General features: G+C 43.5%; 1 protein-coding gene across 5 annotated transcripts in view; it reads left to right on the top strand.

Annotated features, from left to right (window-relative positions):
• Positions 1–23,008, top strand: part of UBAP2 (ubiquitin associated protein 2) — a 167,407-nt gene that overhangs the window by 23,201 nt on the left and 121,198 nt on the right. For all 5 annotated transcript variants that reach the window (XM_074995845.1, XM_074995844.1, XM_074995843.1 and 2 more), the window contains exons 2-3: positions 17,743–17,882; positions 22,103–22,180. In XM_074995845.1, the coding sequence (XP_074851946.1) occupies positions 17,784–17,882; positions 22,103–22,180 (177 nt within the window). In that variant the 5' untranslated portion in view covers positions 17,743–17,783. The remainder of the gene's footprint in view (positions 1–17,742; positions 17,883–22,102; positions 22,181–23,008) is intronic.

Raw genomic sequence — 23,008 nt, 5'->3', positions numbered from 1 at the left:
TCTTTTATAACCTGTAATATAAGGACTGCAAATGGGTTTCTACACCTTTCAGTCTCTCCTGATCTAGCAACAGATGTGCTGCTATTTAGATTCTCCTGGGGTTAGATGTGCAGGTGGCTGCTAGCTTCTCTTTTTAGTACATATTGGAAGGTATCTTTAGAAAAAAGTTGCTCCTATTTATGATAGTATGGCTGAATGGGCCTTGTTAACGTAACATATACACAATATGTTAATTATTTCCAGATACACAACTTCCGAGTCTAATAGAGTATACCGTGTTTAAAACAATGGCTGCAAAGTTCTGTTCTAGCGTTGTTTCATTTGCCTGACTCAGTCTCCCCATTTATAAATGACTGATTCCCAACTCTGAAATCAGTCATCGGAATTTTGTATATGACAGTGTACATCCCTCTAGCTCAGGGATCAGCAATCTTTGGCATGTGTGTCAAGAGTGGTGTGTGAGCCAATTTTCATTGGCACGTGAGGCAGAAGCCCCCTCCCCTATGCAGCTGGAAACTTGGTTAAAGCCATGTGGTCTGTGGGTTAACAAAAGACCAGCTAATGCCACCAACCACCACCTAAACGGTAAAGCTCTTCATCTTTATTAATTAAGCTGTTGTAAGTAGGACTATTAGTGACTTTAAAATTTATCACGGGCACTGGATCTGTACATAGAGGTCAAAAGGTCAAAGTTCAGCACTCCACCTTGGAAAGGTTGCTGACCCCTGCACTTCTGTATTGTAAGTTAAGCACTTGAAAGTGTTTGACTTGCATTTGGGGGTTGTACTGGATTACACCCTGCCAAGTTTCTGTAAGAGATTTTCTTGATCCATACAGGGAAAATGAAGGGACACAATGAACCTTCATCCCATATCAGGAGGGTGCCCAAAATGCAGCGTCTCTCACGTGCTAGTAAATTGATGGGCTTTGACTTATATAGAAAGAGTGGGTGGTAAGAAGTTTTGTGTGGGTTTGTTGGCTATGTTGGAGACTACCACTGTAGATGGTGTGGACAGTGATAAATTTGCAGAGTTATGGTTTAATTTTGAACCTTCATTGTGATTCTCTGACTTTCAAATGTTTATTTAAAACAAAGTATTAGTGTATTTTACATTACTAGATCATTTAAATAAAATTTGTCTGAGAAATGCTTTAAAGAGAGACCAGGGTTGTTTTACTTGATAATCCTAATAAAAGTGAAATTTGGGGGTGTGGTTGCAGTTCTGGTCAGTGAATTTCTTTAGGTTGTGTTGTGGAGAAGCTTTTAATTGTGCTTGCAATGTGATTATTTTAGTCATGTCCCATGGGTGCTACCTGAAAATAAAAATGCTCCTCCTGTTGCTTTTTTATGAGGCCTGTATTCCAGCAGTGGTCACAAAACAGAACTGGAATGGTATGGCTTGTGGGGGTTTTGTTTGCGTGTTTTTAACCAACAATTTCAGTGCAAGTTTGATTTCCAAAGTTTTCACAAACCCTACTCAGTATCTGAGATACCATACAAGTTATGAATTTGGTAACTGATGCATGTAGCATCTCAGGAGAACCACATTTGAAGATACTTGGAAATTGCTTGTTCCATGCAAATCTAGCAGTATATGTGAATTCCACAAGTCCAGTATTTTTTCTCTGGTGCTTGGGGTGATTGCAAACTCAGTTGATTGTGCTTGTACAGCTGCATTTTCTGAGAAGTCTCACAAGTAGCTCTCTAAGGATTACATTTTATGAGCACTCATGTAAATTACATGCTCAGTCGGCATATGGATTGTAATTTTCACCAGGTGGATGATTGAAATTTAAAATGAGCGTGGTACCTTAGACAATGAGCCACCTTAATTCAGATTAATGAAGGGTTCACAAAGTGTCGTAGTCTAGGTGTATTAGAGTTCCAGAAAACAAATTTTGAGGAACTTGTTAGTGTATATGTTGTCATAAGAGGAAACGTTGAAGCCCATCAGTGTGAAGGTAATATGGGGAATCTTAAAATATACTAACTAAGATGCACCAGGCTACTGTTCTTCCCAGAGAAGGTTGCAAAAACTGTGAAGTAGCTACTGTGGAACTTCATCAGGGACTAGCTCAGAGCTGAGGGTAGGCGGTTAAAGCCATGTACTGGAATTGGAGAACAGGATGGCAGCTAAATGCTCAAGTCAGTTAAGGTTTGCAGAGAAAAGATAAAAGGAGAGAAAAAAGCGGAACCAGTCAGTGCTGGCCAAAAGGAGGAATAAGAAGTGCTTTGACAAACATCAGGAAGAAGAGAAATAAAGTAGGTCCATTAGTAAATTTGAAGGAGATTAAAATTTATGACTGAGATGCTTTGCTCCTTTGAACATTTTTTCTTTAAGATATAAAAGGCTTGAATTAGTAAGCAAGGCAGACCCCATAAAATAGATACTGTATTTTGTTTTGTTTAGAACTAGGTGGGGAAATTTGAACATATGTCAATCAGCTGATACTGATTATACCTGCTTTTAGTTTATGCGCCAAATTTGGCAGGCACGTCACTTTCACAGCCTTGCTTCTGTGCAGCATGTCCTGGATAGAATCATAGAAATATATCACCGGAAGGGATTTGAGAAGTCAAGACCAGCCAGCTGTGCTGCGTCAGGACCAAGTAAACTTAGATTATTCCTGACAGGTGTTGGTCCAACCTGTTCTTAAAAACCTCTGAGGAGATTCCAGAGCCTCCCTGGGCTCTCCTTATTTATTGGTGCAGTTGTAGAAATTAAACATCTATATCTTTAGGATGGCAGCATATCAAGTTTTGGTCTAGTGGAATATGGTGGGGATAAATACTTGTCCGTAGAATTTGTTCTAAAATGATACAAACAACATCAGAATGAATTTGCATATGGTACTAATTTATGAAAAACCATCATCCAGCATAGTCCATCAAGCTCAGAAATGGAACCTACAAGGAAAATGCAAAAGACAAAGACCTCGGACAATGTGGAGTAGATCTACTGAGAATTAAAGACGACAGCTGGGGTATTACTGGGGTCTGCTGGAAGTGTTGTCCTGAAACAGAGTGGAATGGAGGAGACATGTAGACGACCTATGCTCCACCTGGAGTACAAGGGTTTAAGAAGACTTAATTTATGAGATCTTGCAAATGACAGCAAAGAGGAAAAAATAGATTCAGCTCAGAAATGTGGAAGCGAGATTCCATTTGTTACTTCTGAGGGAAGCAATGCAAATTCAGGTAAACAGATTTCCTGAAATGGAAGAAGCTGGTAAACAAAATGAACTAGGGCTCAGCCATTAAGATAGGAATTGGCAATATGTTTGTAACCAAATAGTCCAATGCAGTTTTAGATGGTGTATGCAGAGTGATCACAAGAGACACCAGACAGATAACGTTCCCTCTCAGTACAGCTCTGGTGTATATTGTATTCTTTTTTGGGCACGGTAGTCACCGGAAATACACTGATAAATTGGAAAGAGTTCAGAGAAGTAGATAGGAAACAATCAAGTGATTGGAAGAATTGACCTAAGGAGAAAGATTAAAAGAGCTAAATATATAAAGCTTGATCAAGAGATGACAGAAGGCTTGGGGGGTGTCTGTGGTAAGCCTACACATATTTGAAGGTTGTCTCTTTCAGAGAGAGAGAGAGAAATATTTAGAAAGGTTCAAGGACGTATATGCAGTCCTAATAATTAGAAATTAAGGGGGAGCAATTTAGGCTGGATATTGGTGGTGGACCTAGCTGGCTAAGGCCAAGCCTACACTAGACATTAAAGTTGATTGTAGATAAGCAATTCCAGCTACAGCAATTGCATATGACTGGCTTAGATGGCCATCTTCACTGAGGGAAATGGATGGGAGAAACTCTCCCGTTGAGCTCCCTTAATCCTCACAAGATTGAGGAGTACAGGGGTTTACTGTTGTCCCAGATAGTTCAATTTCACTTGTCTCCACTGGGCATGCAAATCGAACCCCAGAAGATCAGCCCTCACCGGGTCGATCTACAAGGTACTGTAGATCTACCCTTAGTTACTCTGTAGAATGGTGGTCTATTGAAGTTGGTGGAAACCTCACTGTTCAGCTAATTTTGAACTAGTTAAAACTAAGTGGGTTTTTGCCGGTGAAAGCTCATGCTCCAAAACATCTGTTAGTCTGTAAGATGCCACAGAACGTCTTGTTCTCAAAGATAGACTCACACAGCTATCTCTCTTATACTTGTGTCCTAAGACTTAGTTCTCTCTGTTCTGTTTCTGTGATTATTCACACCTGAGCTCTTGACAAAAGTTCCAGCCAAGAACTTGGCCTTCTAATAACTTTTCAGTTGGAAAAGTAACTTAAGTAAATGTAGCCTATCCATGAGTGTTCATCAAGATCAAGGGCATAATATAAGCTCCAGGTTGATAAAGCAGGTAACTTTTATAATATAGGCTTATAAACTGTTAATTTCCCTAGATGGGGAAATTGTAACTTTTTAAAGCCTGCTGGTATGTTGCAAATCACCTTATGATACACTATGCCCTGGAATAAAACATGATAAGCTTTTATTTTAATTTTGGGGAGACTGAAGTATTCCAGAACTCGGCTAGGAATGTAATCTTCTGTTTGGATCGGTGTGTCCAGGCTTTTTTATTCCGTGTCCTTCTTTTCCATGCAAGTCACTAACAGATCCCTCAGCTCCTGGCCATGAGGGGTAGAAAGTGACTCAATGAAGGGAGGACAAGGGGTTCTTGCCTGGAATGATGTCAGAACTCAGCTAGTTTAACCCCAGGGAGGAGTTCGTGGCTGTATACTACTGTGTGTGGAAGAGTTCTATACCTTCCTTCCCTTTTGCGTGGAGCCCTGTGGTCTGGCAGGCTCTGGAGGGTTTAAAACGTGCAGGCTGCAGCTAGTAGGCCATCTCTCTCCTCTTCCCCCCCCACCCCCCCCGCCCGAGTGCTGTGGACTCTACACACTGTCTCCAGTGCCACAGCCCTTTGTCTTGCCTTTGCACTCCAAAGTTTGGGAAAGTTAGGCGGGAGATCTCTGGGTCAGGAAGTCTGATAGTTTTATGTCTTAAGGAGTGACAAGTGCATTGTTAACAAGAAGCAATGTTGTTACTGCAATGCTGCTGAACAAGCCCAAGTGGGAGACGTCTCCATTGCCCATCTCAGTCTAGGACAGTATTTTTTGATGGGGAGCCACTCCAAGGATTTGATAAGTGGTCAGGGGTTGCACTCTTCCATTATATTAATAGAGGAGTTGCGGAGTCTGGGATGGAGGTTGGATGCAGAAGGGAGCTTGTTGTTAGGGAGGAGGTTTGGGATCTTGGAGGGAGTTTGGGTGAAGGAGAGGCATGTGATCTGGGGCAGGGGATTGGGGTGCAGGATACAGGAGTATGCGTACTGGGGGAGGATGGGGCAGAAGGTTGGGTGGAGGGGGTTGATGGCAGAGGCAGGCTCTGGCCAGGAGATGCTTACCTGGGTTGACTCATGGCCAGCAGCCCAATAAGTTTCTCAGGCAAACTCCCAGCTTTACGCGCCCTGGCAAGTGGCTCAGAGCACCCACTCTGGAGCCAGGTGCATCCGAATAGCTGGGAGCCCAAAGGGAGGTGGGGAGGAGTATTTCACGCACTGCCTGTTCTTCAAATGGGTGGCTCCCATTGGCTGGAAACAAGCTGCAAGATTGTGCTGTGGCGGGGCCAGTGATCAGAAGCCTCCACCGTCTTCCCACAGGTTTGCAGACAGACAAGCCTTTGCCCTCTCCCTCCAGGTTCACAGACAGACAGACCCACAGTCAGCTTTACTGAGTAATGAGCAAGAGCAGGACTGGCAGGGAGCCTGACTGAGGCTCTCATTGTGCCCATGGTCCATGGAAAAAGTACCCAAAAAGTTACTGGAGTAAAAGTGAAGCTGCTTTCACTTCTGGGTATTTCAATACAATACAAATGTGGGACGCGCATGTGTACTTTTACTCAAGTAGCTTTTCAGAGGGACACTGGTGAAGTGTACTTATGTACAACACCCACCCCAACAGCTGTACTTCTACTCAAGTAACTTTTGGGGTACTTTTCTCACCTCTGCTGTAGTCCTAATCCAGTGTGTTGGCAGGTTGGAACGTGTCGTGTTTTGCCTGGCTCTGTGCTAGACAGCGTACAAACACACACTTCGTGTTATCTGCCCCGTGTTGGTGTTAGTCTAAAATCTGACTTAATGAGATTTTGTTAACATACCTACTTAATGTGAAGACTCTGCGGAAATAGCCTCGTAAGTTCTCCAGCAGTGTTTGCTGTAATGGTATTTCTGATGGCTGGCAAGTTAGCCATTGGATTTCATGTTGGAAGCTGTAATGTGATCTGGTGGGAAGGTTTGTAGGTCTCTGTGGTTGAAATTTTAAACAGTCACTCTTTTATAATACAGAGCTCTTTCGGCTTTTACTGTTTTGCGTTTCTAATGTGAACTGGGACTAGGCACACTTTTTGAGTCTCTGACATGAAGCAGTTTGACATGCAAGCTTGTGTTTCTTTCAGTTCAAGAGTGTCTGATATATCTGAATCCTTGCTCGGCTATTTATAGATGCTGTTGCTTGTATCTGTTTCTATTCTAGGAATTCGTTTGGAACCTGTTCCAGGGGAATGCTGTTTAGATGTGCAGGGGGGATAGATAGGGGGTGGGGAGAAGGCAAACACTGAGCATATTCCTGTGATCTAGCAACAGTGTGCACGGTGCTGGCCGCCTCGGTGCCCTATTGTTTCCCATACAGCACCTTGTTTACAAGAACCACGGTGAAAGTGAATTGCCAGTACTGGAAGTTATCTTGTCTCTTTGGTGCAGGGCTTGTGTGTGCTTTTTCTTACTGCAATTTACAGCAGCTGGCTTTGTGCTGCAGCCTGTCTTTGAGTCTGTTTTCATGTATGAATGATGGTAAACTTCAAAGGTTGCCTGTAAGTGTGGGTAGCTATACCAAACTGAATAGCTGAAATCCGGCGTTCTTTAGTTGAGCACCTGAAGTTATCAGCTCCCCTCTCCCATGGTAATAGAGAATTCTTTTTATTCTGTTAATACCTGTTTGAATCTGATTAACTGACTTAATCAAAATATTCAGTGTTCTCACAGCTTTGCACATTTTAGTAGCTAATTTATGTGAATCATTAGTCCTGTTAGTAGTTGGTGGTATTGTTTCTTCAGTTGAGTGTAAATTGAATGCTGCAATATTCTTGATTTAATCTTTACATTTCTGATATTGCTTTAGTTTTTGTTTATATTGATTTCAGTTGTTTAGCTTGACCAGTTGAATTGCACCGCTTAATTGCTTTAACATTTTTTGTTTTTTATACGTCTTGGAGGGATAGGTCCATCAGTGGCTATTAACCAAGATGGTCAGGGGTGCAACTCCATGGTATGGGTGTCCCTAAAACTCAGAGTGCAGAAGCAGTGACTGGATTAATGAGATGGATTTCTCAGTAGCATAGGAACGAAGCTGAGCACCTTGAAAACATGTTGTATGGATGTGAAACTTCTCAGTAATTGTCCTGTTCTTTTCATTTCTTCTGGGAGTGGCTGCTGTTGGAAGACAGGGTAATGGGCTTTGGTCTGACAGGGTACAAACCTTTGGTCTGATTCACTGTGGTCATTCTTACATTCTTATGTCTCTTAAGTACCCAAAAAGTTGGACAGGCTCTAAATGGTACTTTGGGATGTAGAAAATTAATAATGAAAACTTTGTGTAAATCTCCATTGTAGGTATGCCTGGTTAACTTTCTCTGCAGATTGCCGTTTGCGTTATTGCAGGTAAAACTATTGTGTTTTGTTGATGGGTGTACAATTGCTTTTTGGGATGTCAACACACTGCTCATTTTCATTGGTAGTAGCTGATAGTGGAGAATGGTTCACTTCAGTTTCTTAGTAGCTTTGTCCAGCAACGGGAACTGCTTACAATAAGCAAGCCTGCAGTGCCCTTCATCTGTGCTTGTAGCTAGTGTTCACTGTGCTGTGGTTGCCCAGTCTTGTATTGTTTTCACATTGTCCTGTTGATGTTGTCACTATAATGTGAGGGAGTAATGGCATTGAGAAGAATTATCATAGCATAGGTGGGAGATGGGCATGTGCTCCTATGTGGCTCTTCGCAAAACAAAAAAGCAGTTCTGTAGCACTTCAGAGACTAATAAAATAATTTATTAGGTGATGAGCTTTTGTGGGACAGACCCACTTATTCAGATCTGAATTTTTTTTTAAATTTTAAATTATTTTGTTATCCTTTAAAGTGCTACAGGAAGTGCTTTTTTGTTTTGTGAAGATACAGACTGACATGGTACCTCTGTGGCTATGTGGCTCTGGCAGTGCAGTTCAGATTTGAGCTAACCTGTCTCTGGCACTTAGGTGTTGCCTGTAATAGCAGTAGATGGAGACATTGATTAAGCTGAGGTCACAAATCTTCATTTGCCTTTTGAATAGATTTGCCTTCCTCTTTGCCTGAGAGTTCTGTGCCTCCCCTCTGTATTTCCTTTTGCTCCATGGAGAGGTGTTACTTTGATCTATAGTCATCCTTCAGAAACTGTGGACTTGTGTGCTTTGCTATTCTGCTGCTATTCCCTAAACTTAAGTGGGAGAGGTGAGCTTGTATGAGGTAATGGATACACAGGTTAGTGTGCATAGCTTTCAGTAACGTGTTTGCTTTGCCCAGTGGGTTTTGGAGTTATGGGAAGAACGCAGGTAGGGAGTGACCAGCCTTGATGCTACCTAAACAGTGGATCTGGGTTATTCATCTCCACCCATGGATGGCCTACCATAGGGCTGACTGGTTAAGTGAAGAGCATGCTGTAGAACTGGCTTTCTTTCCTTTTGACCTTGCCCAAAGCAAATTACCACATTTTGGCTTCCTTGCAGAAGTGGAGAGTGTGTGGACTTCACAGCATATTGAATAGTAACAGAGATTTGTTTTGATAGCATATTGAGTAGAATTTGAAACTCAGCTGTGGGACCAGAAAAAGAATGGCAGCCAGTTGTGGTGTCCACATTTCGGTAAGCTTGTTGGAATAAATAGAACCTTATGCAATAGCTCTGCTAAGCAGCTAATGACTAGTACTGCACAGAGCAACTCACTTTTCTATTGTATGGTCTGATGCTGATGAAAAACTTGGTTGTTATGATGGGGCATGAGGAAACTCAAACAGCTACTAGCTCTTCCCTAATGTATGGAAAGAATTGAATTACATTAAAATGTAAGAATGACAATACTGGGTCAGACCAGTGGTAATGGTCTAACAGCTGGATGGTGCAGAAGAAATTAACAGACCAGGTCAGTTACTAAGTGTTCCAGTCCTGGCTTCTGGCCATGAAAGGCCTCGGAACATCCAGGCCATAGGGCTGCATCCTTGGCCTTTGTGCATTTATACCTATCCTCCATGAATTTATTCTGTTTTTCAACCCAATTATAATTTTGATCTTGGTAATTTCTTGTGACAATGAGTTTCCCAGGTTGACTGTGAGTTGGGACAAGAAGTATTTCCTTGTTTGTTTTTAAACTTGCTCCCTACTAGTTTCATTGGGACCCCCTGGCTCAAGTGTTATGTGAAAGGGTGAAAAAACCTGCTTATTTGCTTTCTCCATACCGTTTATGATTTTGTAGTCCTCTATCATAGCCCTCCTGAGCCATCTCATTTCTAAGATAAACACTCAGTCTTTTTCCTCTTCGCTCTTATGGAAGCTGTTCCAGCCCCATAGTCATTTTTGTTACCCTTCTCTGTGCTTTCTCGTATTCTGATTTTTTTTTGATGGGTGCGAGGGGGTGTCGGATGACCAGGACTGCATACAGTATTCAAAGTGTAGCTGTCCCATGGATTTATATAGTATAGTTAAGATATTTTCTCTTACCCTTTCCTAAGATTTGAGTAGCTTTTTTGACGTCTGCTTTTGATAGAAGTTTTCAGAGTCCAGTAAAAGACCATTTATCCCACACTTGGATAAGCAGCACATTCAGTTAACCTGCATGACTAGCTGGGGGCTGCCCCAGGGCTGGCTGACCGCTGTATAGCCATGGTAGGGCAGGGCGGGGCAGGGCAGGACTGGCTGTATACTGCCCAGCTGGGGGGCAGAGCAGGGCTACTGCTGGCCCCAGCTCAAATAATGGGCACATTTTATTATCCAGCATCCCCAGTTCAATGCCTCCCTCACTGTTTCCTTCCTTCTTACCCTGCCTAGTGCGAAGTGGCTTAGTTTCTATAGACTAGCTCCGTACCAATCTACTATATACTCTACCCATTTTCTGTGGGGTCTGTTTCAAGCTGTCCACTATGCCGAATTCAAGCTGTCCACTATGTCCACTATTCAAGCTGTCCACTATGCCGAATACCAGGTCTTGACTTTTCACTGATCTTTCATTCTGCAGATATGCCCTAATAGCTGTAGCCTCCATTGTATAACCTTCTGCAGTAGGTTCTCTTTTGACTGAATCTTCCTATATAATTCCTCATTGGTGACCTTTTGCATCCATCCTATTCTCTGGATCTTTCGATAACAACTCCTCCTGAACATCGATATCTGTCTCTTTGACTCTTTCATTATCACCCATGTCTCACATCTGTACAACATGTTTTCAAGGTGCTCAGCTTCGTTCCTATGCTAATTGCTTTGCTTTTCCAGATCTTTTCCATTGCCTTCAAACTTGCTCTTGCTTTCACTATTTCCTTCTTACAGTCTAGATCATACATCATGTTGCTCCCCAGATACCTGTGCTTCTCAAAGTTCTCTGGTTCGATCCCACCTACACTGATCTTCCTTGCTATTTCCTTATGTCCAAATACCATTGTCTTTGTTTTATTGATGTTCATAATCAATCGGTGCCACTTCCCTTCCTCATTTAGCGCCTGCAGTGTTCTCACTAACTTCTCTTCATCTTTCTCAACAACTACGTCATCCATGAGCCTCAAGTTGTTAACTCTCATCCTGTGCACTGATATCCCTTCACCTCTGAGTTGTTCTGTACAGTCAGCGGTGTTGCATATAAATTTAGTCTTGTTTCTGTGTAAATGCCCCTGGTCAGCTCTACTTTTGAGATTTAGCCAGCCACCATGTTGGGAGACTTTCACAAATTCATTCTTTAGCCTTTGTTACAGTGGGAAGACTTGTCTCAGATACTACCAAAGTTGTGTTTCGCATCACATTCTTAAAGCGGTCATGGGTGATCTCCTTCAGATTGTCTCCAGTAAGGAGTTTCTCGGTACTTAAGAAGGAAAACAGTCTTTTAAGTGAGGAGTTTTTAGCTAATAATTCATTCTAAAATAAATCCAGCTGTCTCCCAGGTGAGGATGATCTTAACATACATTGGACTTTGGATGATTTGCTGAAACTGCTCCCAAAATAGCAGTTTTCTCTGTTTGTGGGGAAAGTGTGACTGCTTCTTTATAGCAGTGTCTGAAAGTCCAGTCTGTTTTTGTGTCACTGGAGCCCTGCCCCGTCCGTAAAGGTCCGTAGCTTAACATGAATCCATTTATTCAAGAACAGCTGTTCTGGGTGTATAGTGGAGCAGCAGTGTATCTGGAATATTTGTCATTGCAAGGTCAAATATGAATTGCAATCAAGGGACTTTCACAGTGGGTCAGACATCAGCATGGACTATGCTAAGAAACAAACCCATTTGTCACCTTTTGGTAACTTTTCTTAATAGGTCTTTTAACCAACAGTTCTGTCCCATCCCCCAGCCCATCTTATCCTTCTCACTTGATCTTGCACTCCAAGATGTGATGCTTGGATTTGTGACATACTGGTCATTTCCATGGCAACAGATTGTCAAAAGGATTTAACTAACCTGCAGGATCAAGCTGAAGGAGAAGCCAATCTGAGGGGGAGAAGCTCTTGCTAAACCACATAATTAGCAATATCTACTTAATACTGAAAATTCTCAGCACCATACCAACCTCTGATTTAGCAAGTAGCAGGTGTCTGTTGCCATCCTGGTGTTAGTTTCTAAACCACTGTAAAGAACCATTGTGGGAGTTCAGTGAAATTCTAGTGATGTGATGCAGCAGGGTCATATCTGTGCTGAGTTAGAGAGCAATGTTCGCATGTATCTAGTGCTTTGCCCAAACCCTGTTGTTGCCAAAAAGGTGCTGCATTTTGTTGGGTGGTGCACGCAGGTTGCAGAGGTGCAGTAAAACTATTTAAAGCATAGTTTCTTAGGGCTTGTCTGCATGGTAAGTTAGTGTGCAGCAAGTGAGGGAGTGCGAATTTATGGCATGATGGTCTTCCATGGGCTAACTTGCTGTGTGGACACTGCTACAGCGCAGTAAAAGTTCTGATCATATGTTGAGCCATACTCTGGTACTCTCGCTGTGCTGTAGCAGTGTCCGTGCGGTGAGCTAGTACAGCAAGCTGCTATGCTGTAGGTTCACACCCTGCCTTTCTTCATACTAACTCACTGTGTAGGCAAGCCCTTGAAGTAGGGCTGGGGAATCTTTTTTGGGTCAGGAACCATTGCCACAGAAAAATCAGTCAGGGGCCACACGCAGGTGACATGGCCACCAACTAAGACTCTAATAAAAGACACTCACCTTATTTATTCAGCTTGGGGTGCCAGGGTTCCCTCATGCTCCAGTCCTGTGGGGGAGGGCGGAGTGTGTTGCTGAGGCTCAGGGCTTCCCACAAGGGCTTGATAGGCTCTTCTGGTGGCCTGAAGCTAGTAGCTTTCATGGGGGCCCACTTGGCTTTTGATTGGAGCCAGAAATGAGGGGTTTGGTTTGTGGGAAGGGGATTTCTGGAGAGTGGAGTGGTGGTGTGGGTGCAGGGTGTGGTGGGTGGTAGGGTGTAGGAGCAGGTTAGTGGTGAGGGGTCTGTGTGCAGGATGGTGCAGGGGATTGGGCTGCTTAGTTGTTGATAGTTCCCAGGGAGTGAGAAGGGGGACACTTGGGTCTGCGTGGCCCTCTGCTTGCAGGTGCTGCCCACCACTCACATTGGCTCCAATGGGGATGGAGCCTGCAGCACGTGCTTGCTTGCGCTGCTATTACCTCAGCCAGAGAGGAGGAGGAACCATAGTGCACAGAACCACTTCCTCTCCCTTGCCAGGGGCTTCAGTGTTGGCTCCCTGCTGCTTTCCTTTGCATCGAGGCTCGGGCAGGCTCTGAGCATCACGGGCAGATCAAGGGAGCCTGGGGACCAAGTAAAGCCTGCTGGCTGTAGTTTCCCCATCCCTGCCTTAAACAGTCCAGCCTTCAGTGAAAGTTTCCAGGATGTGCCAGTGGCACTGGGGCTACTGGAATACAAGCTGAGTGCGGTTGAATCTGAGTTCGAACACTGTGGCAGTGGAGCGGCTTCTTTGCAGCTCTGGACAGTGTTCAGTGTTTCAGCTGGATGGTGGTTCTTTCAAAAGTTTACAGCTGAACATTAACTTACCACAGCTTTGAGACATTACCATGCAGAAGGAAAGTGTGGCTTCCCTTTATTTTTTTTAGTAATTTACCTTTTAATACAGTACTGTGCTAACTTTGTTCTTTTTTGTCTCTGATTCTGCCTGATAACATCCTTTCGATTCCAAATGAAGTTTGTGGTTGTCAGTGCATAACTCTGAGGTTCAGCTATAATTTTTATTGATAAGGTTCCATATGCACAGAGCTTTCAACTATGGTTTTTAAGACGTGTAAATTTTAGTCTGGAGGGCTGTAATACATTACTCTAATCCAGATTGCTGGGTTCAACGCAGGAGTAACAGTGTAGGGTTCAGTGTCCTGTGAATATGCAGGAGGTCCGATAAGGTGATTTGACAGATTCTTTTGTGGAAAACACGTACACAGCCAAACCAACAAAATCAAAGCCTGCTGCAGCACGTCTCTGAGCCTGGGGCAGCAGCTGCAGGCTCATGCGATGGGGCTAAAAATAACAGTGGACTGGAGGTTGGTCTCCAGAGCTTTCCCCTTGCCAGGATTCAAAGCCTGGTTCCTGTCTGTACCTCAACATCTGTACTGCAGTTTTCATCTCCGTAGTGGGCTCTTGAAACTTGCTGTCATGGTTCCCGCCCCCCCCCCCCCCGGTCATGTTTTGCTGTGTTGGTTGTACCCTTTGACTCTAATAGAGTTGCCAACCATCCCAGATTGGCTGAGAGTCTCCTGGAACCGGAATCGATCTTCTGATGATCAACTGAAACCAATTTGAGAGACTTTAATGCTGCATTGTCCAATATGCTTCCTGTTTGCCACGTATGGTGCAATGCCACTCGGTGGCTCAGTAAAGCTGCACATGTGGGGTGCCTCTCTGCCAGCTCTGTGCAGGCCCCTGCACAAGTGCATGGCGGCAGTGGAGGAAGCAGCCTCTGCAGCCCTTTCCCTCATGCAGCTCCTGCGGCTTTGGGCAGGAGCTGTGTGCCATGCCCTGGGACACTGCCCCGGCCCGGCTCCTGTGCCTCTAGCCAGGAGCTGTGTACAGCGTGGCTTCTGCAGCTGGTGCTGCTCTGGCGTAGCTCCTCTCCAGTGGCTCCTTCTTGTCATGGCTCTCAGGGCTGCACGGCTTGGGCTGGGCAGCTCTGGTGGCGCAGCTCCGGTGAGTCATTGGGATGGGGTGGGTAGGGTGCCTGGCGGAGGGGGTGCCTGTGGCAGTTATCCCAAGCATTGTTACAGGCTGGGGTCCGACTGGCTCGGTAGTAGTTCTGCAGAAAAGGACCTGGGAGTTGCAGTGGGCGAGAAGCTGGACATGAGTCAACAGTGTGCCATTGTAGCCAAGAAAGCTAATGGCATATTAGGTTGCATCAAGAGGAGCGTTGCCAGTAGATCCAGAGAAGTGATTATTCCTTTTTATTCGGCTTTGGTGAGGCCGCATCTGGAGTACTGTGTCCAGTTCTGGGCCCCCAGTTATAGGAAGGATGTGGATACACAGGAGAGGGTCCAGCGGAGGGCGACCAAAATAATGAGGGGACTGGAGCATATGACCTATGAAGAAAGGTTGAGGGAATTGGGACTGTTTAGTCTGCAGAAGAGAAGACTGAGGGGGGGACTTGATAACAGCCTTCAACTTACTAAAGGGAGGTTGCAAAGAGGCTGGAGAGAGGCTGTTCACAGTGGTCACAGATGGCAGAACACGGAACAATGGTCTCAAGTTGCAGTTGGAAAGGTCCGGGTTGAACATTAGGAAAAACTTTTTCACTAGGAGGGTGGTGAAGCATTGGAATGGTCTACCCAGGGAAGTAGTGGAGTCTCCATCCTGGGAGGTGTTTAAGTCTCACCTCGACAAAGCCCTGGCAGGGCTGATCTGATGGGCTTGGTCCTGCTTAGAGCAGGGGGCTGGACTCCATGGCTTTTTCAGATCTCTTCCAGCTCTATTGTTCTATGATTCTATGAATTGGTGGACTTCCTTTTGGATACCACTGCTTTAACAGGTCCTTAAAAGGCTGGGTGGTGGAACAGTGGGGGTAAGGCAGGCTCCCTATCTTTCTTGGCTCCTGGAAGTGACCAGCATGACTCTCTGGTTCCTAGGCACAGAGGCAATCAGGGTGTGCTGCCCCAGTTTTAAACACTGACTCTACAGCTAGTGGGAGCTGCAAGGGTGGTGCTTGGAGGCAGAGCCAGTGTGCAGAGCTTCTTGACTGCCCTTGAACCTAGGAGCCAGAGGAACTGGTCACTTCTGGGAGTCACGGGGCGTAAATCATCCCTTCCTGGAACCCCAGTCTCCTGCCGCAGCCCTGATCCCCTCTTGTGCCCAAACATCCTCTCAGAGCTTGTACTTGTCCTGTACCCCCTCCCCATCCCCTTGTGCTGCAAAAACTGCCACAGCTCACTGAAAGTGAGTGCTGGGCTGGGGCCTTGGAGAAGGGGTAGGGTGAGAATGGTTTTTTTTGTGTGATGAAACAGTTGGCAGCCCTAGCCTAAATGTGATTTGTTCGTGTTTGAAGTTGAGCCAAGTTATAACACTGGGTCAGTGTAGATGTGATCAAACTGAATTATAACTGGGTTAAAAAATAGTGTTTAATCTACGTTTGTAATCTGGGCTAACATTTTAAAACAGCCTCTCAGGCTAAATCATGCATTACACTTAGTTTCCCCACAGAATTAAAACTTTGCGTGCAGGTGTGGTTTGAGTTGTTTTGCACTGGAAAAGTAAACATGGTTGTGAAAGATCATTGGGGCACAACTGTGCAATAAAATGGCTTATTTTTGTGTGTGTGTGGGCATGAAAAAAAAAGATTATAACCATTGTAAGGAGCTCTGTGCTAGCTTAGGTATGAGAAGGATAGAATCTGGTTCTTTAACAGGGTTAAATCTTTTTTGTTTGTACAGACAGAAAGAAACCATGTTATAAAGTAGTTGAACCACAGTCATATGTTAAACATGGACATTTCCGTAATGTAGAGGGTGGATTTATTTAATGCAAGTAGATTTAACACTTCAAATAAATGCTTAGCTTTAGGTACCCAATTTTGTAGCCACCTGAACAAAGAATGGGTTGGCTTTAGAGGGGCTGAGTCCGTACAGCTTAAATTGGAATCGGTGACAGTTGCAGGTGTAGAGCACCTCTTAAATCAAAATGGCTGTTTTATTTAGCTTTGTAGTTTCACACTTTGGTAGCTGAAGTTATGGGCCTCTGTCTTAGAAATGTAGTAATCCTCTCTCCAGACTCTGTACGCAGGCCCTTACTCATTGCATGTAAGTTGGATTCAAATTGCGACATACTGGGCAGTACAAAACAAATGTGACTCAAAAGTCTCTGTGCCTTAAATATTGAGTCTGTTGTGGTATGGCTATGGTCTGAAGTGGGTCTGTCCCACAAAAGCTCACCTAATAAATTATTTTGTTAGTTTTTAAAGTGCTACTTGACTGCTTTTTTGTTTTGATAGTATATAGACTAGCATGGCTCCCTCTCTGTTACTAAAAGTATGACTTGTTTATATGAACTTAAATCTTCATTATACTGTAATTCAGGGGCCTGCTGTTTTCCAGCCGTGGAGCTCAAAAGCTGCTTTTGTAAGGAAGTGCTGGTGCTGTTAAAGATTTGGAAGTTTACCATTAGAGAACGTTAATCAAAGGAAATTATTTGTAACTCTGCTGAAGGCTGTTGTCTTGCAATGTATATCTAAAGTATTATTACACACCAAGATCAGGTGTGACAAATGATGCACTTTTTAGTTTAAATGGTGCCCACTACTACTTAGTAAGTTAGTTTTCATTTAGATCATGTTGCCAGGTGAGCCTGAATTACACGTGTTCTGTTTTGATCTGGGTCTTATGAAAGCAAAAGTACAGTTGCAGTGAAAGTTTATACATGTCAGAGCTGTGTAGAGAAACTTAGCCTGAAGGATGGGTTGGTTTTGGCAAACCTGTTCATAAAACCAGATGAAACACAGCCTTCTCATTCAGATCATGCTACACTCAATTCCTGGTGAAAGCACACTTTTCCAATTAAATATGTAAAAGTTCAGAAAATACTGTGTTTCTCTTCAGAATCTATTAAATAGGTTTTACCTATCACATCAGAAAGCTTAATGGCTGAGTTCAGTTTTGGTCAGTAAAAATTGTATTTATGTGTAAATGGAAGAAGGTGAAAAATATTAAATTATGCCAGGTTATAGCAATAATGGGATTAATATAAAATTCATAGGTTACCTCTCAAAGGGCCTCCTGACTACTGCAGACCTATATTTCAAAGCAATGGACATGCAGCAGTGTTTGTCATTTGTATAAGTATACCTGTATGTTCATGGCCACCTATGTATTAGAAATAAGCAATAAATCCTGTGGAGGAGTTATTTCCTTCTTTGGATGTATGATATATTCTTGAACAAACAAATATGTATAATTTCTTAACGGGTTGATATGTTTTTTCTTTCAGATTTTCTATTTTGTACATACGTTGTTTTGTATATACTGTATATGATGACTTCGGTGGGCAGTGAACGGACCCGGGGCACTCGGGACAAAACGCAGATTTCAACCACACAGCCAACACAACCACAGAAACAAGTAGTTCAGGTAGGTGTTGTATGCTATCTGAACACCTGAAAGTAAACAATGTAGTATGATTTGAAACCGTCTCCTAGGTGAGTGGTTCTCAAATTTATTTGATTGGGCACCCTTCCTTGTTTCCGTAATCCTTCAGGCCTCCTCCCAACTACATATACTGTTACTCTGCTCTGAGGGCACAGTGGAGAGCAGTGACTGCTAGCCTAGTGCTCAGCTCCGACAGCAGTGCTGCACAGAAGTAAAGGAGGCAATGTGAAAAGTGATAGCTAGATCTCTCTTCTCATCCTCCCCCCTCACCTCCCAAAAAACAAACCAGAACACAACTCACATGTCCCGTGACATATTTCCTCACCTCCCTTGGCAGGCCTGTACTGCAGTTTGAGAACTACTGCCCTAGGTTTAGGAAGGGAGAGGGCAGAAAGCACTGCATCAGTTTGGTGAACATGTCTGGTAGCTTGTACCGTATTGGCTTACTGAGCAAACTGCTTGTTGGCTTCAAGCCTGAGATCTGTATCCCTATATCCACAGTTGTCTTGTGGTGTTCTTCTGTAGTGCTCCAGATCAGCAAGGAACTGCAAGGCCATCTGCTCTTCGTGTGCCAAATTGCAGCTCTTTCTACTCTCCTGATGCTAGAACTGTGGTTCTCAACCTGAAAGCTGCTTGAAACCCAATCAGCACACAGCTATGACCCATATTGCATGCTCAGGGCCATACAGGTAGAATAAATCTTGTGTGGATGCAGCCCACAGAACATGCAGAGCTGCATATGCAGCCCATATTGGCGAACAAGTTGAGAACCATTGTGCTAGAGGGTCTGTAGTTATTGCTGGAGCTTGGGTGGATTAGAGAAGCTTCCGTCCATGTCCATTGGGACCCACACTCCAAAAGGCATCTGCAGCAGGATCCAGAAAGGCTACCGTCCATGAATGACCCCCAGACCTGTCAGAAAGGGTGAACTGACAGGAAGTGGTACAGTGAAGAGATTTGTATTTTGAGGGCGTTGAGGTTGATAGTATTGACTGTGAAGGACTGAGGCGATCCTTCTATTGCTTAGAGGATTAGAAACCCTGTAATGATGGTCATTAGGGTGAAGGAGATAGAGAGAGAAGCTGGGCTCTAATAGCCAGATTTTTCAAAACTGCTTGGGAGCTACTGTTCTGCAGGACTGGTAAGCGCCTGTCTTAGGTCTGCATATCCTTAAATAAGCCTCTAGCTGGTTTTTGGATTGACTTGTAGTATGGAGAAGTTGGTTTTCTACTGCATATGATAGTCTCTTTTTGTATATAACGCCAAGTTTCCCCTTCTGATTTGCATTTGTAAGTCCTTAACTTGGTGTCTCACTCAACTGCACAGACCCAGAAAGTGGTTTTCGTGGGGAGGCACTTTATTTTTGTAATCTTTTATCTTGAATACAATAAATATTCTCAGTTTTCGCACATGGTATTTAAATTCTTCTTACCTCCCATTTCATAAGGTGTTGCTGGTTCGGTCAATTGAAGAGTTGCTTATTTTAAGTACTGACTGAACTGTCTTTGAATTGGCACTTGTGCATGGAGAAGCATACGTACCAAAATGAATGTTCTCTCTTTTTCTTTGTGGTCACTGTTTATTCATTTCTCTGAATTGAAAAGCTACTGCTAACCTCAAAAGTCACCTTAAAGCCCCACAATGTAATGCTGATCTTAATTTGAATTGTGAAAGAAATTACATTAACCTTTTCCCTTCCTTTGGATAGTAATCAAACTAATGTCACTGTAACACTGGATTTGTAACATTTTTGTTACTTGATTTGGTGGAGTTTTTGCGTGCTAATTTTGTGGGTTGCTTGTAAGGCAGATAATTAAAAATCTCCATGAGCGCGTGTGAAGAGTCTTATTGCAAATATCAAGATTTTTCAGACAGGTAGATCTTAGCAGCCTTGTTTATGTTAGTCATAAGACCTAAAAATGATGGTGCTACCTTTTGTGGGCTGAGTCAGTGCTAGTTACAGGATTACAGTTTTCAGAGCGACTCGTCTCATGACTAATGCTAGTTTTGTTAAACAATGTCTGTCTGTTATGTGGGCTCATAATTCAAAATGGGTGCAGCCTCACTGATGGTACTATAGTAGAGACAGGGTTTGGGAGTTTTTTCCACCATCTTCTAGGGTAGTAGGACAATGGTGAAATCCCTGAATTCTGTGCACATACAGATGTTACTGATACTGACACTAGCTGTGTTCAGCCCTTTGGGGTTTGCAAGTTAAAAACCTAGTGCAGTTAAGGCCTTTATTTCCGGTTTTTCTTTCTGTATGCTTCATCCCAGTCAATCTCCAAAAGCTTTTGCTTTTTGTCTAAAAGCTGTTGGTTTTCTTCAAAAATATTGAGCAGGGATAAAACAACTGCTTTCTAGTTTCTGATCAAATAATTGTATAGGAATGCTACTGTTCGCTGTCACTACTGTCTAAATTCTTCACTGAGATGAATTAGTAGGAAGATTTTCAGACATGAGGAAACAGGTGCTTTAGCGTGACAAGAATGATGTGCCACTAAATAGGCCTGAGTGAGTGTGTGTTTTTTTTTTTTTTAACTGATCAGGACTTTGTTGCTAAAGTTATTGGTGGACCTTGCTCTTCTATAAAATACATGCCTTGCTGCTTACTGGTGTATGCTAACATACTTTTGGTGTTAGTGTGATTTGAATATTTTAGGTGCTTTAATTGAGGCAAAATGTTGTGTTGGATTGGGCATAGAGCTGGAGAATTAAGCACTTTGGAATAAAACAAAAAAGCAGTCATGTAGCACTTTAAAGACTAACAATGTTTTCCAGATCTGAAAAAGTGGGTCTGTCCCATGAAAGCTCATCACCTAATAAATCATTTTAAAGTGCTATAAGATAGCATTGTTGTTTTGTGAAGATAGAGACTAACACCACTACCTCTCTGTGACTGTTCACTTCTGAATACTCTGTTTTGTTACATTATCCACTCATAGCAAGTCAGTATGTAAAATACCTTGAAAATGTTAAGGACTAAGTACTGTTATCAGTACAGACTGATTGTCCTGCAGACTGGCTTCTGAATTTTCATCCTTGCAAATGATACTTGCCTCGAAGAATGGGGACAGCTGCAGACACTCCTCAGTCAGTCAGCATCTGAGGGTTGTGTGTTGAAAATTTTTGAACTCCTTTCACGCAGCGTTTAGACTTGTTGCAGGAATGGTAGTCATTTCCCTCCTTTCAGTCATGCACTTGTGGGAACACCGAACAGCGCAGCCATTCTTCTCGAAAGAAGTGTTGGCTGCTTTGAGTCGCAGCCAAGGAATAGAATTTTGCTGCCCAGTCTTTCTAAGGTGGCTTCATAATATGAGATTCATCCTCGACAGAGGGCTTTCACCTGTGTTCTTCCATGGGTAACTATGATCCCCTTTTTCACAAAGAAATTTTTCTTAGTCTGTCAGCCTCAACTTGGGACGACAGTCATCTCCCCTGCATTCAGGGTGGTTTCCAAAAGGAAGCAAAGGTTTTCTGTTTGGGGAGGGATGTGGAATGGAGGTTTATCTCATGCAGGCTATAGAGCCCTGAAAGTCACGTGATAAATCAAAATATAGCATTATCTGATGTGGCCACTAGTGTCCATGGACAGCTGTTGCATCACTGGGAAGATGAAAGCACCTGCAATCTGCTCCATGTTATGCCTGTAGAGCGTGGCTCTCAGGGTTCCTGCCCAATTGCCACTAGGGGTCTTTTTATCCAAAACTATAACCAAAGCTCCAACCATTCCAATAACAAACAGCCATTAGCAAAATTATCCAGTGACAGATCGAGAGACAGAGATAACAAGCTTAGCACTTAGAGGGAAAATGAGCAAAACTATGAGAAGTGAAAACGTGGGCCTGGTTACACTGTGCCAGATCGGTAGTGTAGATGGAGGCTGCTCCGACAAGGAGGAAGAAGCACTGGACTCCGCAGGATTTCTGTTGTGTTAGTGCGGTATGGTTAGGACTTACCTAGATTCCCTATGTCACAATTATAGTGTAGATGGATTTATCCCTGGGTGAGGCTCTCTGAAGTCCTTCCTCATGTAACATCTAAGCCTGTTCCCTGTGTTGCTCTTTCAGAAAAAATTGGTGTGTTGGCAGTGGGAGGGATATTGCAGAAGTACTGTCACAAGTTTTTTTAAATTATTATTATTATTATTTATATTTTAATTCAACTTTTTGGGACTCTTACTGGATATTTGCACCTTTCAGGCAACAGCAGAACAGATCCGCCTCGCTCAGATGATCTATGATAAGAATGATGCAGATTTTGAAGATAAAGTGAAACAAGTACGTTTCCCATGTTGTTACTGTTACTACTACATTGACTTTTATATGAAGCTTTAGTCTGATGCTTTGTTGTCCAAGTTTCAGAGCTTTCACACTGCATCCTCTGTCCTTTAATCTACCCCTTTTGTTAAGTTCATTAGTGGCAGTAGGGGAATTGATGGCCTCTCAGCATGCTTTGATGGTTAATGAATCTGGATTGTGGTGGGAAACAAGTTCCACAATACAGGCTTTCCCACAAATACTTTGTTAGTAGCCACCTTCTATTTAAATCAACCTAATCACTTCGCAGATGGGAGTTGTTGGCTGTATTATGTGGAGGGATAAGTGGACAGATTGAATGAGACTAGCTGGGGCTTTGCTGGTGGAAATCAGTAGCCAGAGCTCCATATAGATGACAATAAGCAGTCACTGCAAATTTTGGAGCCCTCATGTTACGCTGTGTGTACTAAATCCTGTGTAACATGCAGCCTACTGGGGTTCCACCTGTGGGCCCCCTGTCTGACCCCTCCTCCACATGCCACGCATGCAGTGGGGCACTGGAGCCTCTCTCTTCCTCCTCCTTTCCATCTCTGCCAGCCCTCTAGGAGCATCATGAATCTGCTGATTTTTGCACTCCATTCCCCACTCCTGCCCCCCAGAGCCGAATGCTGCAAATCAGCTGTTTACCACTCTTCGAGCTCTGTGAGGGTGGAGAAGGGAAAGCTGTGACGGAGCGCAAATCATCAGAATAAGGGCACTCTGAAAGCACTGGGGGATGGGGGAAGAAGTCAGAAGTGTGGGGTCCCAGTGTGTGAAAGGTATGTTGGGGGGGGCAGCTCAGATGGAACC

This window comes from Carettochelys insculpta, chromosome 5 (genome assembly GCF_033958435.1).
Source record: "Carettochelys insculpta isolate YL-2023 chromosome 5, ASM3395843v1, whole genome shotgun sequence".
NCBI classification, from domain to species: Eukaryota; Metazoa; Chordata; order Testudines; family Carettochelyidae; genus Carettochelys; species Carettochelys insculpta.
The sequence above is the reverse complement of the archived record's forward strand: the minus strand, read 5'-3'. Positions and strand labels throughout refer to the sequence as shown.